The 25,789-nt window shown below is 37.4% G+C and overlaps 1 protein-coding gene across 1 annotated transcript in view; it reads left to right on the top strand.

Annotated features, from left to right (window-relative positions):
* Nucleotides 1-25,789, top strand: part of IL1RAPL2 (interleukin 1 receptor accessory protein like 2) — a 607,533-nt gene that overhangs the window by 41,031 nt on the left and 540,713 nt on the right. The window contains exons 4-5 of the mRNA XM_065916802.1: nt 5,067-5,253; nt 20,142-20,295. Coding sequence (XP_065772874.1) covers nt 5,067-5,253; nt 20,142-20,295 — 341 coding nt within the window. The remainder of the gene's footprint in view (nt 1-5,066; nt 5,254-20,141; nt 20,296-25,789) is intronic.

Here is a 25,789-nt window from a genome sequence, read left to right as displayed (position 1 = left end):
CTGAAAAATACCGTCGATAGCTTGATAGGGATTGCATTGAAACTATAGATTGCTTTGTGTAGTATACTCATTTTCACTATATTGATTCTACTGATCCATGAACACGGTATATTTCTCCATCTATTTGTGTCCTCTTTGATTTCTTTCATCAGTGTTTTATAGTTTTCTATGTATAGGTCTTTTGTTTCTTTAGGTAGATATACTCCTAAGTATTTTATTCTTTTTGTTGCAATGGTGAATGCTATTGTTTCCTTAATTTCTCTTTCTGTTTTTTCATTGTTAGTGTATAGGAATGCAAGGGATTTCTGTGTGTTAACATTATACCCTGCAACTTTACTATATTCATTGATTAGCTCTAGTAATTTTCTGGTGGAGTCTTTAGGGTTTTCTATGTAGAGGATCATGTCATCTGCAAACAGTGAGAGTTTTACTTCTTTTCCTATCTGAATTCCTTTTATTTCTTTTTCTTCTCTGATTGCTGTGGCCAAAACTTCCAAAACTATATTGAATAGTAGTAGTGATAGTGGGCACCCTTGTCTTGTTTCTGACTTTAGGGGAAATGCTTTCAATTTTTCACCATTGAGGATAATGTTTGCTGAGGGTTTGTTATATATAGCTTTTATTATGTTGAGGTATGTTCCTTCTGTTCCTGCTTTCTGGAGGGTTTTAATCATAAATAGATGTTGAATTTTGTCAAAGGCTTTCTCTGCATCTATTGAGAATATCATATTTTCCAATTTGTTAATGTGGTGTATTACATTGATTGATTTGTGAATATTGAAGAATCCTTGCATCCCTGGGATAAAGCCTACTTGGTCATGATGTATGATCTTTTTAATATGTTGTTGGATTCTGTTTGCTAAAATTTTGTTAAGGATTTTTGCATCTATGTTCATCAGTGATATTGGCCTATAGTTTTTTTTGTGTGTGGCATCTTTGTCAGGGTTTGGTATTAAGGTGATGGTGGCCTCATAGAATTATTTTGGAAGTTAACTTCCTCTTCAATTTTCTGGAAGAGTTTGAGTAGGATAGATGTTAGTTCTTTTCTAAATTTTTCATAGAATTCAGCTGTGAAGCTGTCTGGTCCTGGGCTTTTGTTTATTGGAAGATTTCTGATTACAGTTTCAATTTACATGCTTGTGATGGGTCTGTTGAGATTTTCTATTTCTTCCTGGTTCAATTTTGGAAAGTTGTACTTTTCTAAGAATTTGTCCATTTCTTCCAAGTTGTCCATTTTGTTGTTTATTACTTTTTAAAAACTGTAACCATTTATCTTCCTTGCATTCCCTGTACCTACCCTAATCCTTGCTGTCTCCAAGATATAACCATTATATATTTTTTTCTTTACTGGTATTATGATACACAAAACTTGGCTAATCCTTACCCTGTTGATACAATAATATCTGCAAAATTATCCTGAGTCGTATTTAAACAGGGAATAGGATACTTGACCAGCCATATACATGAATCTTTAGAATGGGAATAGAGGTTTAGTACCATAAGTGTATATCTATGTGTGCCAAGTCATGTCTAACTCTCTGAGACCCTATGGACTGTAGTCTGCCAAGCTCCTCTGTTGGTGGGATTTTCTAGGCAAGAATACTGGAGTGGGTTGCCATTTCCTCCTCCAGGTGATCTTCCCAACCCAGAGATCTAACCTGAGTCTCCTGCATCTCCTGCATTGGCAGATGGAGTCTTTACTGCTAAGCCATCTGGGAACCCCCTTAGTACCATGAGGTTTATGCCAAAGTAGAGCATAGAGAATGTGTCTCTTGATTACATACATTTTGATCCCCATACATTTAATCAACTAACATTTGCTGAGTACTTATATCTTTTAACTTAGATCCCAGGAATAGAGTGATGAACAAGAGCAACAAATTCTTTGCTTACACTTAACAAAAAAGCACATGATAGAAAATTACAGAGAAGGGCAAGTATAAGAATCTGTGGTTCAAATAAGCTTAGGATATTCAACAAACAGAGAAATGCCATTGTGACTGCACCCTAATTGAGTTAAGTACAGAATGTTATGATAGGCCACATCATGTAGGGTGTTAAAGAAAGCAAGGAACCATGGACATGTTTAGCACTGCAGTCTTGAAAAATGGAGTTAAGAAGAGCCAAATTTTACCTTATGGCTGAAACTTTAGAAAAGAAAATTTCTGGTGGCTTTAGCTTCATGTCTTTTAAAGAAGCTGTCAAACATCTCCGGATTAAATGTTCTTACATTTGATCCCTGGTGTGCCTATATTTTACCCTTTTGATTCTAAGAACCTACACTGAGGAAGAAAGAAAGGCAGTAGCTGACAATTGACATTGTATAATGGGTTTACAGTTGAACATCAGAATGGGAATGCTTTGATAGCATCTTCAGATGACACAGGTATCCATAGTCAGAGTTCAATTTGGTTCAGTCGCTCAGTCATGTCCGATTCTTTGCAACCCCATGGACTAAAGCATGCCAGGCTTCCCTGTCTATCGCAAATTCCTGCAGTTTGCTCAAACTCTTGTCCATAGAGTTGGTGATGCCATCCAACCATCTCATCCTCTGTCATCCCCTTCCCCTCCTGCCCCCAAACTTTCCCAGCATCAGGGTCTTTTCAAATGAGTCAGCTCTTCGCATCAGGTGGACAAAGTATTGGAGTTTCAGCTTCAGCCTCAGTCCTTCCAATGAATATTCAGGAATGATTTCCTTTAGGATGGACTGATTGGATCTCCTTGCAGTCCAAGGGACTCACAAGAGTTTCCTCTAACACCACAGTTCAAAAGTATCAATTCTTTGGGTCTTGGCTTTCTTTATGATTCAACTTTCACATCCACACATGACTACTGGAAAAGCCATAGCTTTGACTACATGGACCTTTGCTGGCAAAGTAATGTCTCTGCTTTTTAATATGCTGTCTAGGTTGGTCATAGCTTTTCTTCCAAGGAGCAAGCGTCTTTTAATTTCATGGCTGCAGTCAACATTGGCAGTTACTTTTGAGCCCCCCAAAATAAAGTCTATCACTATTTGCATCATTTCCCCATCTGTTTGCGTTGAAGTGATGGGACCAGTTGCCATGATCTTAGTTTTCTGAATGTTTAGTTTTAAGCCAACTTTTCACTCTCCTCTTTCACTTTCATCAAGAGGCTCTTTAATTCTTCTTCACTTTCTGCCATAAGGATGGTGTCATCTGCATATCTGAGGTTATTGATATTTCTCCCAGCAATCTTGATTCCAGCTTGTGCTTCATCCAACCCAGCATTTCTCATGATGTACTCTGCATATAAGTTAAGTAAACAGGGTGACGATATACAGCCTTGATGTACTCTTTTCCCAATTTGGAACCAGTCTGTTGTTCCATGTCCAGTCTAACTGTTTCTTCTTGACCTTCTTACAGATTCCTCAGGAGGCAGGTCAGGTGGTCTGGTATTCCCATCTCTTTAAGAATTTTTCACAGCTTGTTGTGATCCACACAGTCAAAAGCTTTGGCATATTCAATAAAGTAGAAGTGGATGTTTTTCTGGAACTCTCTTGCTTTTTCAATGATCCAATGGATGTTGGCATTTTGATCTCTGATTCCTCTCCCTTTTCTAAATCCAGCTTGAGTCCTTGCCAGTAATTAACAAACTAGAAATCCAAGTAGCAGTCGTTTTGATTAAGTTAGTTTATAAACCTAATGGGCAGCTGTCATCTGCACTCCTGTGTTTCGTTCAGTGTCTGACATATTGTGAAATTTCAATGAATACTAATCAGTACAAATAGTAACAATTGCGAGGCCACTTTACATTATTGGTTGGCATGTGAATACCATTTATCAGGATTGTTATGACTTAGTTGTAGAAGCACTTAGTTCTGAAGTAACCCTGGCACTTTGTGTTTTTTAACAGAAGGTATCCCTTGATGTTTAGAATAGATATGATTCTGAAATGTCACACCAAGAAATTTACAGTTGATCTCCTGGTAAATCTTACCAGGCTGCTTCTGATCTCATCCTCATCCTTTCCAGTTTTCTTTTGTGTGGTTGATATCTTCTGGAATTCAGGTAGAATAGGGTAGGGAAAAGTTATACATGGGGAAATGAAGGCAGAATTAAGTTCCATAAATGCCCTTGTGTTATGAGTTAATCAATGGCCAACTTCTAAAGCAACCTTATGGCAAAATTCAATGTTGAAATTCCTTTATGATTCTAGTTTTGGTGGATAAAATTAATCTAATTTACTTGGATTTGTTTTCTTAAGTGCCCAGAATTTGACCCTTGCCATATCTCAGTAAACACCTTAAAAAGCTCTATGAGTTAACAGGTATCTCCTGTATGTTGTTCTGGTTTTTGGTATGTATCCTGTAAAAGAAAATGTTAGTAGCTTATAAAACAATGGCAAAATTCACAATCCTTGGAATACCTGTTAAGGTACTGGTCATAAGAGCAAACCAGAAATGTCTATAGCCCTAGTCATAGACTTTATTTTTTTAACTTATTTTTTAATTGGTGGATAATTGCTTTACAATGCTGTGTTTGTTTCTGCCATACAACAGTTTGAATCAGTCATGATATATCTCCTCCCTCTTTCACCTCCCTCCCTAAACCTCGTGGGAATGCCAGGCTAAGCTCCCTATGTTGTATAGTAGCTTCCCATTAGCTATTTATTTTATACCTGGTAGTATATATATGTCAATGCTACTCTCTCAGTCCATCCCAACTTCTCCTTCCCCTGCTGTGCTTACAAGTCCATTCTCTACATCTGCATCTCAATTCTGTAGACACTCTCATATATTTTTACTATCAGATTGTCAGCATAGCAATATTTAACACCAGGAAAGAAGTCTGACTTACATTTCAGAAGTTGGGTATATCTGCTCTATGTACTGATAGCTATGTAGCTGTCTCATGGTCACAGATAGCATTTTGTTTTATACCGTCCTATCAGTTGAAGTAGAAAACTTTCCTGTGTTGTTTCCGTGTTTTTTTCTGATTTCTATGCAAGGTCCTAAATGGAAAAGTCAATACTCTTGAAATATATACAGTACAAACATAGTTGTAAACACCCAATAAAGTCATTTTGTTTTTTCTCTATTCCTACAGAAACTCAACATATTGCATGAAGGTGTCAATGTCCTTGACTGTTGCAGAGAATGAATCAGGTCTGTGCTACAATAGCAGGATCCGCTATTTGGAAAAATCCGAGGTCACTAAAAGAAAGGAGATCTCCTGTCCAGACATGGATGACTTTAAAAAATCTGATCAGGAGCCTGATGTTGTGTGGTACAAGGTAATTCAGCATGATGTCAAATGCATTCTTTACCTTATGTCAATACCTGGATTGGGGAGAGAAAAAGGGAAATATTTTATTTTGAGTTTTTGGTATTAGATATTTCACTGAGAAGTATCAGAAGACCCACAGCTAAATAATTCAGAGCTATGATTACTATATATTACTGGTTTTCATGTACTTCCATCAGCAGGTGTCAGAAGCCATCCCAGCTTCTCCAAAGGCGAGAAATGAGGAAAATAGCCCTCTACCCCAACTTATGAGAGCAAGCAGGAAGAAGAGTGAAAATTTAAGCAACGCGTGAAAGAAAGTATTTGAGGGACATAGAAATATTATTACTGTTAGAACAAAGGTCCATCATTACAAGTAATACTGCTTACAAAAAGTAGCAATTTTTATCATGGTCTATATTGTGAAAGCCACTGAAATCAGTGCAGAGGAGAGAAATGGGCCCAGTGCAGGATTTGTGAACACTGGAAATATCATGGGTATCTGGAAATAAACCACAATCAAAGACTGCACAGATGAGTGTTGAATGAAGGAACTGTTTACAGAGATGTGGTTAGGGTTAAGGGAAACAGAAAGGGAAGAAGCTGTGAATTACCCCTCCTAGGCCTGGCAAGGGGAAAGACCTGGGTCCATGAAACCTGGAAAGAGCAGAGCAAGTTTTTCCAGAGCTGTGGCCTTAGAGGAGCATATGAACTGTGGAAGATAGAGAGGGAGTGGACAGGATGGAAACCCTAACTCCTCTTAACTCCCACCTTCTGGTTTCCTGCTAGTGTTTCCCTTGTCACCATGAGAATTCAAACACAATTCAGAGGGCAAACCTGGGAATAGAATCAAATAGTCTTCAGCTTCTCTGGGCATAGAATAGGTCAGACAAGGGCAGAGCATGGATTGAGGGGAGGAAGCAGAGAAATAAACATACGGTCTTCCAACTATGATATTCTGGCTGGGAACCTGGGGTGCCGTGGTTCTTAAAAGAGACTGATCACCCGCTGCCACCTCTGAGCCACACTGGTTGACACATGGTGCAGTTTTGTATCATGGCCAGAGGTGACCAGGACTTCCCAGGTGATGCATGGTAAAGAATCATCCTGCCTGTGCAGGAGACACAAGGGATGTAGGTTCAATCCCTGGGTTGGGAAAACCCCTAGAGTAGGAAAACCCCCTAGAGTGGGAAATGACAACCTACTCCAGTATTCTTGCCTGGAAAATTCCATGGAGAGAGGAATCTGGCAGGCTACAGTCCATGGGGTCACAGAGAGTCAGACTCGACTGGGCACACACTGGCTGGTTGGCTAGAGGTGATCAGGAAGATTTTCTGCAAAGGAATTGTGTACATTATTGCAACCAAACACACATTGATGGTGCACATTGTTTCTATAGAGTCTGACAGGCTCTTAGTTCCCAGGAAAGCCTAAACCCTAGCTCCTACAGCTGTCATGTTCTTTTACATTTGGAAGTCTGTATTCTAGTTTGGTAAATCTGTGGACAGAGCAGCCTGGTGAGGGCTACAGTCAGTCCATGGGGTTGCAAAGAGTCAGACATGACTGAACACACGCACACACACACACACACACACACACACAGACACACACACACACTCCTACCATCTTCATACCTAGGGGAACTTGTCAAGCAATGCCAGCAGCATGTCCTGAAATAGAACCTCAGGTCTCTTTGTGAATAGTCATTCTCCTATTTTTCCTGAATATTCTACCAAATAAAAAGGAACATGATGCTCATTAAATATAAATATAGAATATCTATATTTAGTGGGACCCTTCATGCCTTCATCAGTCTTTTCAGTATTTCTTAATCACTTACTATGTGCCATTCACTGCAGTAAGGTTGGTCTGTATGTTATCTCAATTAAATCTCATTCATCTTTGTGTGGTGGACACTATTATCCTCATCCAGTAGAGAAAAACTTGAGTATTAGAGGAATGTTGAGGCTTGTTCAAAGCTACTAAACTAACAAAGCCTCATTTAATAGTAAAGGCAGGGTGATTCCAGAGTCCATTCTATTAATCACTACCCTATCCTGCAGTAGGCCTAGAGCTAAACCCAGTCTCAATTGCAGGCACTTTTATAAGTCAGAGAAAAATGTTTTATTTCAATTTTATGGTCCAGAAAGGGAGGTAGACTAGCTCAAGAGTTAGCAGATATGAGTAAAATCCAAGTCAGGTGCTTTCTTGTATAATGTTCATTCTATCACATCTTTTATCTTTCCACTAAATTCTTTCTTCCCTTCTTCACATCTCTAGACATCACCATTGTCATTGTATATCAAAGCTGTTTTTTTCCCCCTGGGAAGAGCTAACCCTTACTCTTTCTTAGAAATGGACTAATGATGGTGAGGCAAACGGTTTTTCCACCTCTGTCTGGATAATAACATTTAATACTTCTATAAACTTTTTACAATTGATAAATAATAATCATAATGATGAGTAACATTTATTAACTACTCACTATATACCATATTCTATTTTAAATGTTTTAATGGATTAATTCAATTTCTATATTCTCAATATCTACTGTCCTAAGTAGATACTATTATTATCCCCATTTTACAAAATAAGTGACTGGAGATTCAGACAAGTTAAATGACTTTACAAAACTCACACAGCAGTTTGTGACTTGCAGTTTGGCTCCTGGACCCTTCCACTTGCCCACTATACAAATGGGTTAGGATGAAAAATTAAAGTAAAAAGTTACAGAGTCTCTGAAACTCCCAATGGTGTTGTTAACACCATTTTCCACACAAGGTTTCAAGTAAATCCTTGAAAAAATGTATTGTATTGGGAAAACATTCCCTTTTTAGCCAATAATTTGATAATCTGCCTGCTTGCTTTGCAATCTGTACATTTCCTACCAAACTCAACATGAAGTGATTTGCTCTGATTACAGCAATGAAAAGAGGATGACACACTTCTTCAGAGTTAATTCTGATGCATATACAAGGCTAGAAACGTACAATGTATTATCTCCAGTGTTTTGACAGTGCATGATCCTTTTCTTAGTCTTCTTTTCAAACATATATGTAGTATTTAAACTTATTTCTTTTCCAACCGTCCTGTTATGGCAGGCGTTTGAGTACTATTCTTCCATGCCTGCACCTAGTCACAGCTGGACAGGAAGGTAGAGGTGGCTCATTTGCTACTGGGGCGTGTTCATAGAGATAAGTGAGTAAATCTATCCTGGTTGTCCTTGGAATGTGAAAAGACATGTGTTAGAGGTGTGAAAGTCCTTTATCTGAACACTTTTAATTAGCAGAAAGAAGTGAGAGGAGATGCTACACTTTTAGCATTTCCTCTTGATGCTATAAATGGGCTTAGATATTAGAATAGAACATACAATGATGTCAGTGCTTTTAGAAATATTTTTGAAATGAGAGGTAAAGATTATGTTCTTTATTGAACTAAGAAGAACACTAAAACAACTTAATTATTTACTGAGAACACTTGACACAAGAGTGTAGAGTCCCTTTATCCTATTTCTAAACAAAAGAGTTCCCTAACCTTAATAGGACATTAGAGATGAAAATACAAATACATACCTTGGGGTAAATCACACATCTATGTAATTAGTTTCCTCAGTTGATAAAAGGCTGATGTTAATGTGGTCAAAGTTTGAATCCTTTTCCTTGCCACAATTATCTTAATTTCAGATGTTTGCCATTGGTTATAATGGGGTGGATAAGGGCATCACAGATTGGTCAGTGTAAATTCATTCATTCATTTATTATATATTTATTGGGTACATACTATGTGCATGTTGATATCTAATTGATTTTTAATAGTTGCATCATAGTTCATAGGCAAGATATAAACTTGGCTTATTCAATCATTTTTCAGATGGATATTCATTTTGTTCCTAGTTTGTTTTTTTTTTTTAAATAGTAACAGTATTTAAAAAAACATCCTTGTAAACATATCCTTCCATTCATGACATACAAGATAGGAATGATCTCTATCAGTACTGTTGTTCAATAATCTTTTGGAAGTTCTAGCTGATGCCATAAGAAAATTAAATGAATTATATAAATATTGGAAAAGAAGAGACAAAATAATCTGATTTTTCAGATTGTATAGCAGTATACCAAGAAAACCCAAGAGACTAAACAACAAAAAATAAAATCAATGAGATCATTTGATAAGGTAGCTTAATAAAAATATACAAAATATTGAATGCTTTTTATTTTTGTCAGTAATAATCAATTAGACATGTAAAGGAAAAAATGAAATTGTCCCACTTACAACAACAAAAAAAATTATGAAGCATTTTGGAATACATTTAGCAATTATAGGAGGAAACCTATATAAAAGTATAATTTTGTTAAAGTACATAAAATATTGTCTAAATCAATGGAAAGACAGAGCATGTTTCTGCACTGGGAGATCTCAAAAAAAAAAGATCAGTTATTCCCAATATCATATAAATAATGAACTCTATTTGCTAAAATATGAATTTTTAAAAAAATTAGACAACATAAACATTAAAAAATTCATATGTATTTGTGTATGTATCAGCTTTGCAAATGAAATTTCAGAAAAAAATCATTAATGAGAGAGGGCTTATTCTAACTGGTATTGAAATTACTACAAAACAATATCAATTAAAATATTAAGTTTAAAAGTTATAAATAGATCAATTGAATAGAGAATCCAGAAAATAAATTATGTAAATATTTATTATTAATAAATTTATATATGAATTTATATATGAAATGTATAAATAAAATTTATACATGATTTTTTGTATACATGAACTTCATATATGAAATTAAATATGAAATTTATACATTAATTTATATATGACAATTTAGTGTTTAATAACATTTCATTCGGAGAAGGCAATGGCACCCCACTCCAGTGTTCTTGCCTGGAGAATCCCAGGGACAGGGGAGCCTGGTGGTTTGCCATCTATGGGGTCACACAGAGTTGAACACGACTGAAGCGACTTAGCAGCAGCAGCAGCAGCAGCAACATTTCATTACATGAGTGTGGAGGAGAGATAATAGCTCATTACAAATATATGTGTGTGCTCAGTTGCTTCAGACTCTTTGTGATCCTATGGACTGTAGCCCACCAGGCTCCTCTGTCCATCAGATTCTACAGGCAAGAATACTGGAATAGGTTGCCATGCCCTCCTCCAGGGAATCTTCCTGACGGAGGGATCAAACCCATATCTCTTATGTCTCCTGCATTGGCAGGCGAGTTCTTTACCACTTATGCCATCTTTACCACTTTTCTTGCTATACATTCTGATAATTTTCCTTTTTTCTTGATGCTAAGTTGGATAATACAAAGTTTTATTTTTTATTTTAATTTTATTTTGTATTTCAGTATAGTTGATTTGTAAAGTTGTGTTAGTTTCAAGTGTACAGCAAAGTGATTTGGTTATACGTATACATATCCATTCTTTTTTCAATATACATATCAATTCATTTTCAAATTCTTTTTCCATATAAGTGGTTGCAGAATGTTAAGTAGAGTTCACTATGGTACACAGTAGGTCACTGTTGATTATTCATTTTATATATAATGGTGTGTGTATGTTAATCCCAAATTCCTAATTAGTGCCTCATCCTACCTTTCACTTTTGGTAATCATGAGTTTGTTTTCATAACCTGTGAGTCTATTTCTATTTTCTAAATATGTTTATTTAAGTTTCCCCTGAAAAATCAGCTGATAAGCTTATGGGCATTTCCTTGTATCTTATTTGTTGCTTTTTCTTTGTTACCTTTAATATTTTCTCTTTAAGTTTAGTCAGTTTGATTAATATGTGTCTTGGTATGTTCTTCCTTGGATTTATCCTATATAAGACTGTCTGTTTTTCCTGGACTTGAGTGTTTCCTTGGCCGTATTAGGGTTGCTTTTGGCTACTACCTCTTCAAACATTTTCTCAGACCTTTTCCGTCTCTCTTCTCTTTCTGGGACCCCTATAATGCTCATGTTGCTGTGTTTGATGGTGTTCCAGGAGTCTCTTAGACTCTCCTCTTTTATTTTCACTCCTTTTTCTTTATTCCATTTCATGGCAATGATTTTCACCAATCTGTCTTCCAGTTCACTTATTTGTTCTTCTGCCTCATTTATTCTTCTATTGATTCCTTCTAGTGTATTTTTCATTTCAGTTATTGTATTGTTCATATCTGTTTATTTGTTCTTTAAGTCTTCTACTTCTTTGTTAAACATGGTTTGTATCTTGGTTTGTACCTTCATTCTTTTTCCAAGATCTCTTTTCTGAATTCCTTTTCAGGCTGATAGCATATCTCCACTGCTCTTAATTGTTCTTCTGTGTGTGTGTGTGTGTGTGTGTGTGTGTGTGCAGTCTTCCTGGCGGAAGGGACTAGTGCCTGCTCGCTGGTGGATGGAGTTGGGTCTTGTCCCTGGTGGGCAGGGCTGTGTCAAGGGGCATGTCTAGAGGTGACTGTGAGCTCATGATGACTTTAAGCAACCTGTCTGTTAATAGATGTGGCTCTTTTCCTACCCTGTTGGTTGTTTGGCCTGAGGCATCCCAACATTGAAACCTGCAGGCTGCTCGGTGGGGCAAGATCTTGGTGCCAAAAGGCTGACCTCTGGGAGAGCTCTCTGTACCAGTGTCGTTGTCCCTGTAGTGGGTTACAGCTGACCCCTGCTACCCCCAGGAGACCTTCTAAAACACACAGGTAGGTCTGGCTCAGGCTCCTATGAAGTCACTGCTTTGCCCTGGTTCCGCATGCATGTAAAACCTTGTATGCACTCTCCAATAATGGAATATCTGTTTCCTTCAGTCCTATAGAGCTCCTGTACTCAAGCCCCACTGGCCTTCAAAGCCAAATGCTCTGGGGGCTCTTTCTCCTGACCCCAGACCCCTAGACTGGGGAAACTGACATGGGACTCAGAACTTTCACTCCTGTGAGTGAACCTCTGCCGTATAATTATTTTCTAGTTTGTAGGTCACCCACTTGGCAGTTATGGGATTTGATTATATCATGAAAGTGCCCCTCCTACCATCTCATTGTGGCTTATTTTTCTTTGGATATATTAATAGAACATGATTTTTGATAAGTTCTAGTCTTTTTTGTCAATGGTTGTTCAGCAGTAAGTTGTGATTTTAGTGTCTTGTGAGAGGCAGTGAACTCAACTCTTTCTACTCCATCATCTTGTCTCCCAGAAATCCTGACAATTTTCTTAAAGAGGGAGAAAGGTGGTCTTTGGAGACCTCATAATACCACAGCCCAATTGACCAACACATTTTTTTGCTAAAAAAATGGTTTAGCAAAATTCTTGGGGATTTTGAATTCTTTTTAAAAATGTAATATTAATATATGCCTTATTTTGTATCCTTAAAATCTTAATCTATTTGACTATAACTTTCAAAGATACTTTTATCCAGAAAGAATGAGCTAGGAATACCAGGAAGCCTTCAGTTTTGTGTCCCCTAAAACCACAGTAAGTGACACAAGGTTTAAGACCCATTCATCCGTGTTTTTATTTTTAGGTATGGTATTAGTAATGGGAAAATGGCTATTTACTATTTGCAAGTTATAAAAAATGAGTTGTTGTTGAGGAATGGGTATTTGATATATGTAAAAAGCATCAATATTTGAGTCTGGAGACCTGGATTCTGGTCATTGCTATTCCATTAATGTGAATGAGTAATTGGATGCCCTGAGGCCTCTATTTCCACCCATATAAGCTAGATTTAATAATGTCTGCCATATATCTCAGACATGTTTTGAAAATCTAATGGCCAAGATCCTTATTTGATATTTGCTGCTACTATAGAAAGGGAAATGTTACATAGGATGGTAGACATAAAGTTACCCAGGACATCTCAAACTCTAATTGGGAATTTAAGATTGAGGGTTTTTTAAAAGTCACGTTATTCTTTATAACCTACAACGTAAAATATATCCTTTTACTTGTGCAATTTGATGTGTTTTGATGAATATATATGCCATAAACAAGATAGAGAACATTTCTATCATTCCAATTTTCTCCATGTTTTAGTATTCGATCCTTTCCTCCCAGCCCCAGTCATCACTTAAAAGATATCTGTTTTCTCTTCCTACGATTTTGTATTTTTCCAGATTGTCATATAAATGGAATAATATTATATGTAGCCTTCTGTGCCTGTCTTCATTCACTTAGTATAATAGATTTGAGATTACTCTATGTTGTGGTATATATTAATAGTTCATTCCTTTTATTGCTGAGCAAGAGTCCAATATTCCATTGTAGAGATGTACCACTGTTTAACCATTCATGTATTGATGACCATTTGCTTCTGCATTTTGGTGATTAGGAATAAAGGTTTTAAAGGTTGAGTTTTGACTGTACAATTTTTGGATTTATCAAAATGATATATTTTTGTCAACTTTTATAATTTTTGACCTGTTTTTCTCTAATTTAACAGGAGTTTGCACTTGATCTTTCCTAAATTGTTAGAAGAATCCAGGCTCAAAAGGGTCTTCCTATATATCTTTAATGTCATTAATGACATTCAAGGGATTAAAAGAGATCAAAGTTATTTAAAGCTGTTTAAACAATGCCTCTTAAATAATCTGACTACCTTCTATATACCCATTAGTAGATCTTCTAGAAATGCAGATTCCATCATAGTATGCCACTACTAAAAGCACTCCAATGAGACTATAAACACTAAAATGTTAGTAGTTTGTTGTTGTTGTTGTTGTTGTTGTTGTCGAGCATTTACAGGGCTTTACAATCTGCCACACATGTTTATTCATTAGCTAATTCAGTTCTTAGAACAGCCTTATGTGATAGGTTATACAGTGATGGAGCTGGAATTTGAAACTTGACAATGTGCAAACATCTTAGAATGGAATTTAGGTATCTGAGCTTAGACTACTCAGTGACAGTCTCAAGAGATCAAAGCTATTCATATTTTTTGCCATTCCATGCTTTTTCACATCTTAGTGCTTCTACATACATTATCCCCTCTATCCAGTATGTCCTGCTTGCCTGCCTTTTATATATTATTCAAAACTCAACTCATGTGCTTATAATAGACTACCTGCACACCAAACCTCTCTGCTCATGCCCAGTCTGGTGTAATTATGAATAATTCAGCAGGAGAATGCCTTCAAATAATTCTTCTGTTCCTTTCTCCCTTTCTTCTCCTTTTGGTATTACCATTACTTTTATGTTACATCTTATGCTATCATCTTCTTCCCTGTAATATAGGAAAGATGGAGAAGACTGGAGCTGACTATTTCTTCCCCCACTTTAAAGGCTAGAGGAGACTGCATTCCAGGTCTTTCATGGGCAGACTCTTTGGGTATATTTCAAAATGTTTTACTTTCCCCATCCTCTGTCAGAAGCAAGATTTTTCTCTGATCTTCACCCTGAGAACCTGACGGAGCTCCTGGAGGTGAAACTTACCAAAGTGTGGACCACCCTCCAAGATTGGGCACCCATGGATTTTTACTTCTCAAGCTAGTTCACATTTAGTCTAAATAAATTAGTCAATTATTCTTTAAGTGTTCCTACCTGTTGCTGGCTCCTGAAGCTACAACTGCTCCCAGTAAACTGTTATTCTCTGTATCCACATTGTTGCTCTAGTTTCTGGGACAGTGGCTTTTACTGTGACCTCAGTTACCTGATGGAAATAAAAGAAGTTATTGAGTTTCAGGTTGTTCAGCTATTTTCTTGTTGTTAGGATAGTAGCAACAACTTCAAAGTCCTTTGTATGTCAGATAAGAAATAGTAAATCAACTCTTTCTTTGGAATGACCACTTTGGATTTTCTTATGAAAGATCTCCAGACTCCTATGAAAATATGAATGACACTGACTCCTAATACTTATTAACATATCCAGATAGATGTGTATGTAATCTGAAAGCTGGATGCTGAGGGTAATAACAATAATAGAATAATTTGTTGTTGTTCAGTCACTAAGTTGTATCTGACTCTTTGTGACTCCCACCCCACCCCCTCCATGGACTGCAGCACACCAGGCTTCTCTGTCCTTCAATATCTCCCAGAGTTTGCTCAAATTCATGTCTACTGAGTCACTGATGCTATCTAACCATCTTGTCCTCTGTTGTCCCCTTCTCCTCCTGCCTTCAATCTTTCCCAGCATCAGGGTCTTTTCCAGTGAGTCAGCTCTCCACATCAGGTGGCCCAAGTATTGGAGTTTCAGCTTCAGCATCAGTCCTTCAAATGAACACCCAGGATTGATTTCCTTTAGGATAGACTGGTTGGATCTCCTTGTAGTCCAAAGGACTCTCAAGAGTCTTCTTCAGCACCATAGTTCAAAATCATCAATTTCTTGGCACTCAGCCTTCTTTATGGCTAATATTTATTGGGTGATTGTAACATGTGATTTAGCATGTTCTATATTAGAGCATTTATATGCATTGCTTCATTTAATGCTAATGATTGTCCTTATTTAGTAAATATTATTATTATCACCAACTTTTTAAAAAATAGATGAAACAACTGAGACTTAGATTGGTTAAGTAGTATGCTCAAGAACATATAACTTGAGATTACATCCCAAGTATTTGAATATGGAATTTATACTGAACCACTGTGGAGGTACCAACTTTACCATTAGGACTGTGAAGATAAAAGTTTGAGAAATAGAGCTAGGGAGGGGAAAGACTCCATGCAGTAGGTTATCCTAGGCATTTGGAGTGCAAGTACAAAATTGATACCCAATTCATCATTGTGTTCCTACCTCTTCAATCTTTAAAGTGTAAAGAAAGTTCAGGTTTCCTTCAAATTGTTAGGCAGAAGCCTAGGTGGCTCTGTGGAATATTCCAATCTCCAGAGGAAAGGAGAGAAGTTGGGTCTGAGGGAATGGGTGCTAGGTATTTGGAGAACATCAGTGTTTATGTGATGGCCTTATGGTCACACAGATGCTTTGTGTCTGAACTTCAGAATCAGAATAAATATTTAAATGACTCTTCCTGATATTCTTACCATGAAAAATGAGTCCTGTGCTCTGAAAGGAACTGAAGTAACCATGCCTAACAAATGAAACTGATGGAAATACACTCATGGGTGTGATGATGCTCTCTCAGAAACAGACTGTGAATGTAGTGGGGAATATTTCAGGATGGGAACTCCAAGATCCAAATGTGGCTGGCAACTTCAAGGAGTTTGGTCAACAGATGTTTCTTTTGAATATCATAAGCTCCCAATATAGCAACTGTTGGCAAGTGACATGTGCCATTTGGGAAGGCTAGGAAGAGTGGAAGGAAGCTGGGATTTATATTTTTTTCCTTTTTAAAACTTTATTTATTTTTAATTGATTGATGATTGCTTTACAATATTTGTTTGATTTCTGTCATACATCAGTTATTTATTTACTTGGCTGTGTCAGGTCTTCATTGCAGCATGCAGGACATTCATTGTGCAGGATCTTTTGTTGTGGTCTATGGACTCTTTGGTTGTGGTGCAAGGGCTCAGTAGTTGTGGTGCACGGGCTTAGTTCCTCTGTGGCAAGTGGGATCTTAGTTCCCCAACCAGGGACTATATCCCTGTCCCCTTCATTGCAAGGCAGGCTCTTAACCACTGTACCACCAGGGAAGTGCCAGAAAGCTTCACTTTGAAGGTTGATGTTATTTTGACTGAGCAAGGATGTCGTATCGCAAACTGTTCTATGAAGGGACAACTGGGCCACAAACTGAAGCTGTTTATTAAACTTAGGGACCTCCAGCCAAACAATGAAAGCTCCCAGTTGATGAAGTTCAATTTAATGATCTCAAAGGCATTAAATAATAGAGGGATTACACACTGAAAACAATATTAGGCATCTATTCACATTCCAAACTCTGTTTTTTTGTCCTTGCCTCAGATAAACAACCATCTTGAGACTTGATCTATATGCTGCTCGTACTTTGTCTCCCACCAGTTTGTAAGAATAAACCTAAACAGGTCTGGGGGGAGTGAAGTATGATAATGTTGTCTGTCCAATAGAAAAGAGATGATGGGGATTATTAGGGGCAAGACAAAAGCAGTGACAGCAGTAAGCTAGCAGTCAGACACCAGGAAAAGATGCTACAAAGAATGGAGTAAAAAAATCTGAAAGACTTCTGAAATTTGATATAGGCAACTAGACATGGGTAGGAGTCAATGAGATAACTCTGTGAAGGATGGGTTGGTCAGGGTAGGATATCATCTATAAGGCTCTTCTGAACAAAATATCGTTTCTCTACCTACTTGCTAGGATTAGTTTTAGAGTGGCCTGTTGGGAGCTATACATTGGCAGTGTGTGAAAGTATTATGTTGCTCAGAAATGGTTAATCAATTAGTGAAGATTGGTTTTTACTTGATTAGTCCATTAGCACAAGTTTTCACCAAGCAGAGCCAGAGGTTTGGAGGAGATATAATCCAGGATTGCAAAACTTTAGGTATGGAAAGCATTCTTTGTGCTGGATGACCACTAAGTATAGTGTCACCTGACAAGAGTGGAATGAATAAACTCTAAGCCTCTTGATTCTGGCTGCTCATATGGTAGTGTGTAGTGTATCCCCACATGCAGAGTGAAAAACTGATACCTACAGAAGTTAAGCAAATTTTTCAAGATCTCAGTACTTGGGTGAACCCTAGATTTTGACCTAGAACCATCTTGCTCTGAATCCACTTTGCCTTTTTGTGTATACTACATTGTCCCAGAGGGCTGGAGGTGACCTGAAGATAACATTTCCCTATGCCACAGTTTTTTCTTTTAAAAAAAAAAAAAACTCTATTGGATACAAAGAATCATTTATAAGGCTAGATGACAATTTGAAAAGTCTTTGGGACTATCTGTATCTCTCCCAAAGAACATGTGAAGATTCCAGGCTATTCATCAGGAATTATTTTGTAATTCCTGTACATTCTTTAAACATTAATTAGTGGGGGAAAAACAAAGCAGTATGAAGAGAAAATGAAAATAGTCAGAGCTAATTGCACATGGACTCTCCCCAAAAAAATGGCATTAGAAAATGATGCCATTTGTCTTTGAACGAAATGAATGTGTGGACTCATTTGCCTGCCCCTATTGCTGCTATGTGAAAGTGAAGCAGCTCCATTTTCATTTCCCTTTCCTATCAAAGTGGCCAGAGGGACCATATTTTTGTTTAATGACCTTCAGAATGATTCTTTAGAAATCTGAGGCTCTCAGAGTTGGAAGCAATGCGAAAATAATTGTGGATTATTATTGTATGACGGTAGTGGCAGCTGGACCATTTTTTTTTTCTTTGTATTCAGTCTTTCTTCTTCATTTTCCCAGAAACCTTATATCCCAAGGTTTAACTCAGAAGCAAATCTCATATAGGTGATAAACCTCGCCAGACATGGCACGTAATATAATTTCAGACAGACCCTTAAGTGTTCTTTGGAAAGACCCTAGGGAGTAAGGCAGTTTTATATCTAGACATCCTAGATACTATTACTTTTATTTACTCTCTGACAATGTGTGTGGGTAGTTGTATCAGACATGAAGCAAGGATATCTCTTAAATATTGTACCTGTGAACTTAAGCGTCAGTTTTTGTATTTTGTTGTTCAAACTGCTATCATCGCAGAAAAAAATTTGTTACAGTAAAAACTAATAAATGGGTACTCACTCTCCCAAATCTTTTTATGAACATGTGTACACACTCATGCAAAAGCAGGGCTGGGAAGTGAGAGTCAGTACCATTTTTACTTTTGCATCAATATTTAGGATATGTGTGCAGAGGGTAGGAATGAGGGTGGGGAAAGGAAGAGGTAGAAGATATATTGTATGTACCAGGGGGGAAGTAGAAACTGCCTGCAACTATTATTCAGGTCATCTGCCTCATGATCAATTTTTTAATTGCCTTAACTGATTGAGCTAGTATTTAAATGATAAAATACTTCACTTTCAATTCAATTTGCCCCCTCACAGCTGTCCCCTACACCTTCACTAATCTTTATATAACTTTTGACAACCACTTTTGTTGAGCATTTGAGATGTGTGGTAGACAAACTGGAACAATATGTAGAAAGTAGTCTAAGAAAATTATCAAAAGCCAAAACCACTTGTTTGACTATTCTTACATACTCTGCTATTGTATCTCTGTCAGTCTATGGAAAGATGTTAGCTATTCATTTCTAGTAAATCCAATTCCAGTAGCAACACATTCTTGTCAGGAGAGCAAAAGAATTGACCTCAAAAACCAAATCTTATTCTCTGGTCACACATCACTGAACTCAGAAAGTAAGTGGATAATTTCTCCATCACCTTACTTCATCAAAGTGCGTCCTTATTTTAACCTAGCTATGTTTCTAGAGAATTCCTCAAGCTTATTTTCTTGACCCCCTTCCCTACCCTCAATTTCCCCACAATAGACCTCTTAACTATGAAGAGAGAGATTTTTGAATGTTATTATTAGTTTTTAATATAAGAAGTAATGAAATCACTGCCAGTGAAAGTCAATGAAAGGTTTTTAATTTAAAAAAAAAAAAGGTTTTAATAATGCCTAAGACTCCCTTGTTGTCTATTATGTTGCTTAGTGAACACTGTCCTCTTAGAACTCTTAGTACATATCCCTATTATATAGAAGAACCAGGGCACTAAATGCCATTTAGTGACTGCTCTACCTCTTTTGCATTTGCAGATCTTGTAGGCTTTTCTGTTTTTGCATGTCTTTTGCATGTCATGTTTTTGTATGTCTTTAAGGACTTTCAGCTCTTAGGATCACACCTTTAAAGTGATTCTTAGAATAATAGTTGTGATGTTTCAATTGGATACAATATGATGCCTTTGTGAGGTATTCTGGTCATTGATATAACTCTTTAGCTATGTATTGTGAAAACTAAACAGAAGAGTATAAAAAAGTAAAGTACTAAACTGAGACTACTAAGACTTATTAATATAAATTTTTATTCTTTTGCTTAATTTAAAACATTTTCTCGGCAGGAATGCAAGCCAAAAATGTGGAGAAGCATCATAATACAGAAAGGAAATGCTCTTCTAATACAGGAGGTTCAAGAAGAAGATGGGGGAAATTACACTTGTGAGCTTAAGTATGAAGGAAAACTTGTAAGAAGAACAACTGAATTGAAAGTTACAGGTAAGCATTAGTTTTACCAAACCGTAGTAAATGAGATTTTAAGTATAATTTGGTACGGGAAGAAAAAGTTTCCAAACAAAGAGTAAACTTGTGGTGACTTTAGCATTATCTACAAATGAAATAGTTGTGAAGGTCACAATTAATAAGTTGTAGTGCTAATCTCTATGTGGATTCAATCGCTCAGTCGTGTGCGACTCTTTGCGACCCCATGAACCACAGAACGCCAGGCCTCCCTGTCAATCACCAACTCCCGAAGTTCACCCAAACCCGTGTCCATTTAGTAGGTGATGCCATCCAACCATCTCATTCTCTGTCTTCCCTTTCTCCTCCTGTCCTCAATCTTTCCAAGCATCCGGGTCTTCTCAAATGAGTCAGCTCTTCGCATCAGGTGGCCAAAGTATTGGAGTTTCAGCTTCAACATCAGTCTCACCAATGAACACCCAGGACTGATCTCCTTTAGGATGGACTGGTTGGATCTCCTTGCAGTCCAAGAGACTCTCAAGAGTCTTTTCCAACACCACATTTCAAAAGCATCAATTCTTCAGCACTCAATTTTTTTATAGTCCAACTCTCACATCCATATGTGACTACTGGAAAAATCACAGCCTTGACTAGACGGACCTTTGTTGACAAAGTAATGTCTCTGCTTTTCAATATACTCTCTAGGTTGGTCATAACTTTCCTTCCAAGGAGTAAGCGTCTTTTAATTTCATGGCTGTAATCACCATCTGCAGTGACTTTGAAGTCCAGAAAAATAAAGTCAGCCACTGTTTCCACTGTTTGCCCATCTATTTGCCATGAAGTGATGGGACCGGTTGCCATGATCTTAGTTTTCTGAATGTTGAGCTTTAAGCCAACTTTTTCACTCTCCTCTTTCACTTTCATCAAGAGGCTCTTTAGTTCTTCTTTACTTTCTGCCATAAGGGTGGTGTCATCTGCATATCTGAGGTTATTGATATTTCTCCCAGCAATCTTGATTCCAGCTTGTGCTTCCTCCAGCCCAGCATTTCTCATGATGTACTCTGCATATAAGTTAAATAAGTAGGGTGACAATATACAGTCTTGACATACTCCTTTTCCTATTTGGAATCAGTCTGTTGTTCCATGTCCAGTTCTAACTCTTGCTTCCTAACCTGCATACAGGTTTCTCAAGAAGGCAGGCCAGGTGGTCTGGTATTCCAATCTCTTTCAGAAATTTCCAGTTTATTTTGATCCACACAGTCAAAGGCCTTGGCATAGTCAATAAAGCAGAAAGAGATGTTTTTCTGGAACTCTTGCTTTTTCGATGATCCATTGGATGTTGGCAATTTGACCTCTGGTTCCTCTGCCTTTTCTAAAACCAGCTTGAACATCTGGAAGTTCATGGTTCACCTATTACTGAAGCCTGGCTTGGAGAATTTTAAGCATTACTTTACTAGCGTGTGAGATGGGTGCAATTGTGTGGTAGTTTGAGCATTCTTTGGCATTGCCTTTTCTTGGGATTGGAATGAAAACTGACCTTTTCCAGTCCTGTGGCCACTGCTGAGTTTTCCAAATTTGCTGGCATATTGAGTGCAGCACTTTTGCAGCATCATCTTTCAGGATTTGAAATAGCTCAACTGGAATTCCATCACCTCCACTAGCTTTGTTCATAGTGTTCATTTCTAAGGCCCACTTGACTTCACATTCCAGGATGTCTAGCGCTAGTTGAGTGATCACACCATTGTGACTATCAGGTCATGAAGATCTTTTTTATACAGTTCTTCTGTGTATTCTTGCCACCTCTTCTTAGTATCTTCTGCTTCTATTAGGTCCCTACCATTTCTGTCCCTTATTGAGCCCATCTCTGCATGAAATGTTCCCTTGGTAGCTCTAAGTTTCTTGAAGAGATCTCTATTCTGTCCCATTCTATTGTTTTCCTCTATTTCTTTTCATTGATCACTGAGAAAAGTTTTCTTATCTCTCCTTGCTATTCTTTGGAACTCTGCATTCAAATGAGTATATCTTTCCTTTTCTCCTTTGCTTTTTACTTCTCTTCTTTTCACAGCTATTTGTAAGGCCTCCTCAGACAGCCATTTTCTTTTTTGCATTTCTGTTTTTTGGGGATGGTCTTGATCCCTTTTTCCTGTACAATGTCACGAACCTCCATCCATAGTTCATCAAGCACTCTATCATATCTAGTCCCTTAAATCTATTTCTCACTTCCACTGTATAGTCACAAGGCATTTGATTTAGGTCATACCTGAATGGTCTAGTGGTTTTCTCCACTTTTCAATTTCAGTCTGAATTTGTCAATAACAGGTTCATGATCTGAGCCACAGTGAGCTCCTGGTCTTGTTTTTGCTGACTGTATAGAGCTTCTCCATCTTCAGCTACAAAGAATATAATCAATCTGATTTCGGTCAACCATCTGGTGATGTCCATGGGTAGAGTCTTCTCTTATGTTGTTGGAAGAGGGTGTTTGTTATAACCAGTGGGTTCTCTTGGCAGACCTCTATTAGCCTTTGCCCTGCTTCATTCTGTACTCCAAGGCCAGATTTGCTGTTACTCCAGGTGTTTCTTGACTTCCTACTTTTGCAATCCAGTCACCTATAATGAAAAGGACATCTTTTTTGGGTGTTAGTTCTATGTGGAATATGGGCAATTAATTTAGTGAACATGGTACCAGCTGCTGCATATCTGTTCTCCACTTTTATGTAAGGTCCTAAACTCTTCAGGGTATCACTGATAATTACTAAGCATTTCAGGAAAGATATTCTGGAAACTCTTTAGAATGTGGACTTAACCCATATATGGAATCTCCTTGTAAGTTGAAGGCTGTCTCAGAATGAGGCGCTGTTGGGCTCTTGGAATGAAATCATCTTGGACTGAATCCAAAATATCATTTATACAGAATTTCTCATAAATGAGTGTTGTTACTGTGAGGTTCTAGTGATTCTTAATTGGAGCAACTCCAAATGAATAGCATGTACATATGTATTAAATATATATGTAATACATACATACACAATGGGCTTCCCTGGTGGCTTAAACAGTAAAAAATCCACTTGCAGTGCAGGAGACATGGGTTTGATCCCTGGGATGGGAAGATCCCCTGGAGGAGGGCATGGCAACCCACTCCAGTATCCTTGCCTGGAGAATCCCCATGGACAGGGGAGCATGGTGGGCTACAGTCCATGGGGTCACAAAGAGCCAGACATGACTAAGCAACTAAACACAGCACATGTATTTAATATCTGAAGTACAATTGAAGTGTAAATTAGTAATCTTCTCATAATGGAAGAAAAATACTCATAAAATTCTTACCTGGTAGAGAATATTAGAAATTGATTTTCAGCAAAACGGAGCAAAACCTAATACCATAAGTTAGCCCTGACAGTGGGTGTGATGGACCTTAAGATACTGTGACAAAAAGTCCACCTACTATAGTTCCTGAGCAAGTCTGGATTCATTTGCTTCTTGAGAGTCCCTTGGACTCCTAGGAGATCCAACCAGTCCTTCCTAAAGGAAACCAGTCCTGAGCATTCATTGGAAGGATTGATGCTTTAGCTGAAACTTCAATACTTTGGTCACCTGATGTGAAAAACTGACTCATTGGAAAAGACCCTGATGTTGGGAAAGATTGAAGGCGGGAGGAGAAGGGGACGGCAGAAGATGAGATGTCTGGATGGCATCACTGATTCAATGGACATGAGTTTGAGTAAACTCCAGGAGTTGTTGATGGACAGGGAGGCCTGGTGTGCTCCAGTCCATAGGGTCGCAAAGAGTCAGACACAACTGAGCAACTGAACTGAACTGAGCTGGACTATTCTCCCTGAGCAAATCTGGACTCACTTTCTTCTTCTTATATATGTTTTAGATGTGTGTGTATGTTAAGAATTTACATACACATTTTTGTATTGTGGATACAATTTGAGCCATGGTAAAATTTGACATTATCCAGAAAAGTGTTAATATTGACTGCAGTGATTAATTTATGACTAATGTACTTGAGCATTACCCATTTAACTATCTAATGTTGACATCAACTAGTTAGTTATAGCGTATTCTCATTAATGTTAGAAATACAGATTTTCTTCACAGTATTTTTTGTTTATGTCTAGCTAGCTGAGTTTTGGGGGATAGTGTTAAAATCAGTCTACTAAAAATGATACTTGCTTAGTAAGTTCATTTCTATGACTCATATATTTAATTAAGTTTTTGATCCTTGAGAGTCAACTAGTTTCTTTTTCATCTTTTTCTAAATTCTGAATATTAACAAATGTGTAAAACTATATTTTTATTAAAACTTTTATATATACATACTTTATAAAGTATGCATATGTAATAATCATTCTTAGTTTTAGTTTATAAAGTACCTCCTGTGAAGGTTTGAGTTATTATTTTGATTAGAATTATATTTTGCTTCCCCCATGAGCCTTCAAAATAACTACCATATTGGATCAATCCCAAATAGCAAAGATCTGCTTCTGTTTAATTTCTGATTTCCTTAATATGAACTAGACTTCTGCTTCATGCATGCAGAAGAATCTATCAGAGGCAGTTTTACATCATCAGTAAGTGACCTGACCATGCACAGATCCTTGCAGTATCATCACTTTAACCAGAATCACAAAATTCTTATCAAATGCTTTCAGAACACTTCCATTTGGGAGTCATTTAGTAAACTTTGTCACGTTCTAGTGTTTGGCTTATATTTTAAGTCAGACCAGAATAAAGTAAACACCAAACCTCTTTCATGCTTTCATCTATTGGATTATGGTGACAGTATATTTGTTTCTTTAGTTTATTTGTAGATTCTGGAAAATTTGAACTGGAGCTACTTATTTTGGGTGTCTTATAAGGTGTTAATTCACTTACCCTAAAATTTCAAAAGAGTTGAACTAGGGATTTAAAAGTTCACCTGAACTCTACCTCAGAGTTTTTCAGATTTTAATGTGCATCAGAACCACATGAGAAAATCCAGGGTTGGTAAAATTGAGACCCCTTAATTACAGATTCCCATTTATCTCTTCCAGATTCTAATATAGTACATCAGTGAGACTGGAAATTTAACTTTCTGTCCTGGGGACTCTTTTGTATGCCTTTCAAGGGTCATGCTTTGAGAAATGTTAGCTGAGGGAATGATGCTAAAGAAGTCAGTCACAGGTTTGATCCCCTTGTGAGCATGTTAGTTCATACACACACAGACACACATGCACACACACACATATACCCAAAACTAATTTTTATAGGCCCCAAATTGTTTCACTTAAGCTCCTAAGAGTTGTTATTGTTGTAGTCACGCATTCCAGGAAACAGTCACTCAGAAGGACAATGCATATAGTGGGGTGCAGTTTATTACACTGGCGGGCCCAAGGCAGAGTCTCCTCTTAGCCAAGGACCCCAACCAGTTTTTGTGGAAACCTTATATACCCTAAGTGTAAGTGCTCAAACCCACCTCCCCAAATTCTCTGAAACTAGTCTGAACAAAGGAAACCAAAGATACAATCAAAGTTAACTTGTGATTCATATG

The sequence above is a fragment of the Muntiacus reevesi genome, chromosome X, assembly GCF_963930625.1.
Source record: "Muntiacus reevesi chromosome X, mMunRee1.1, whole genome shotgun sequence".
Lineage (NCBI taxonomy): Eukaryota > Metazoa > Chordata > Mammalia > Artiodactyla > Cervidae > Muntiacus > Muntiacus reevesi.
This window is presented reverse-complemented; position numbering and strand designations above follow the sequence as displayed.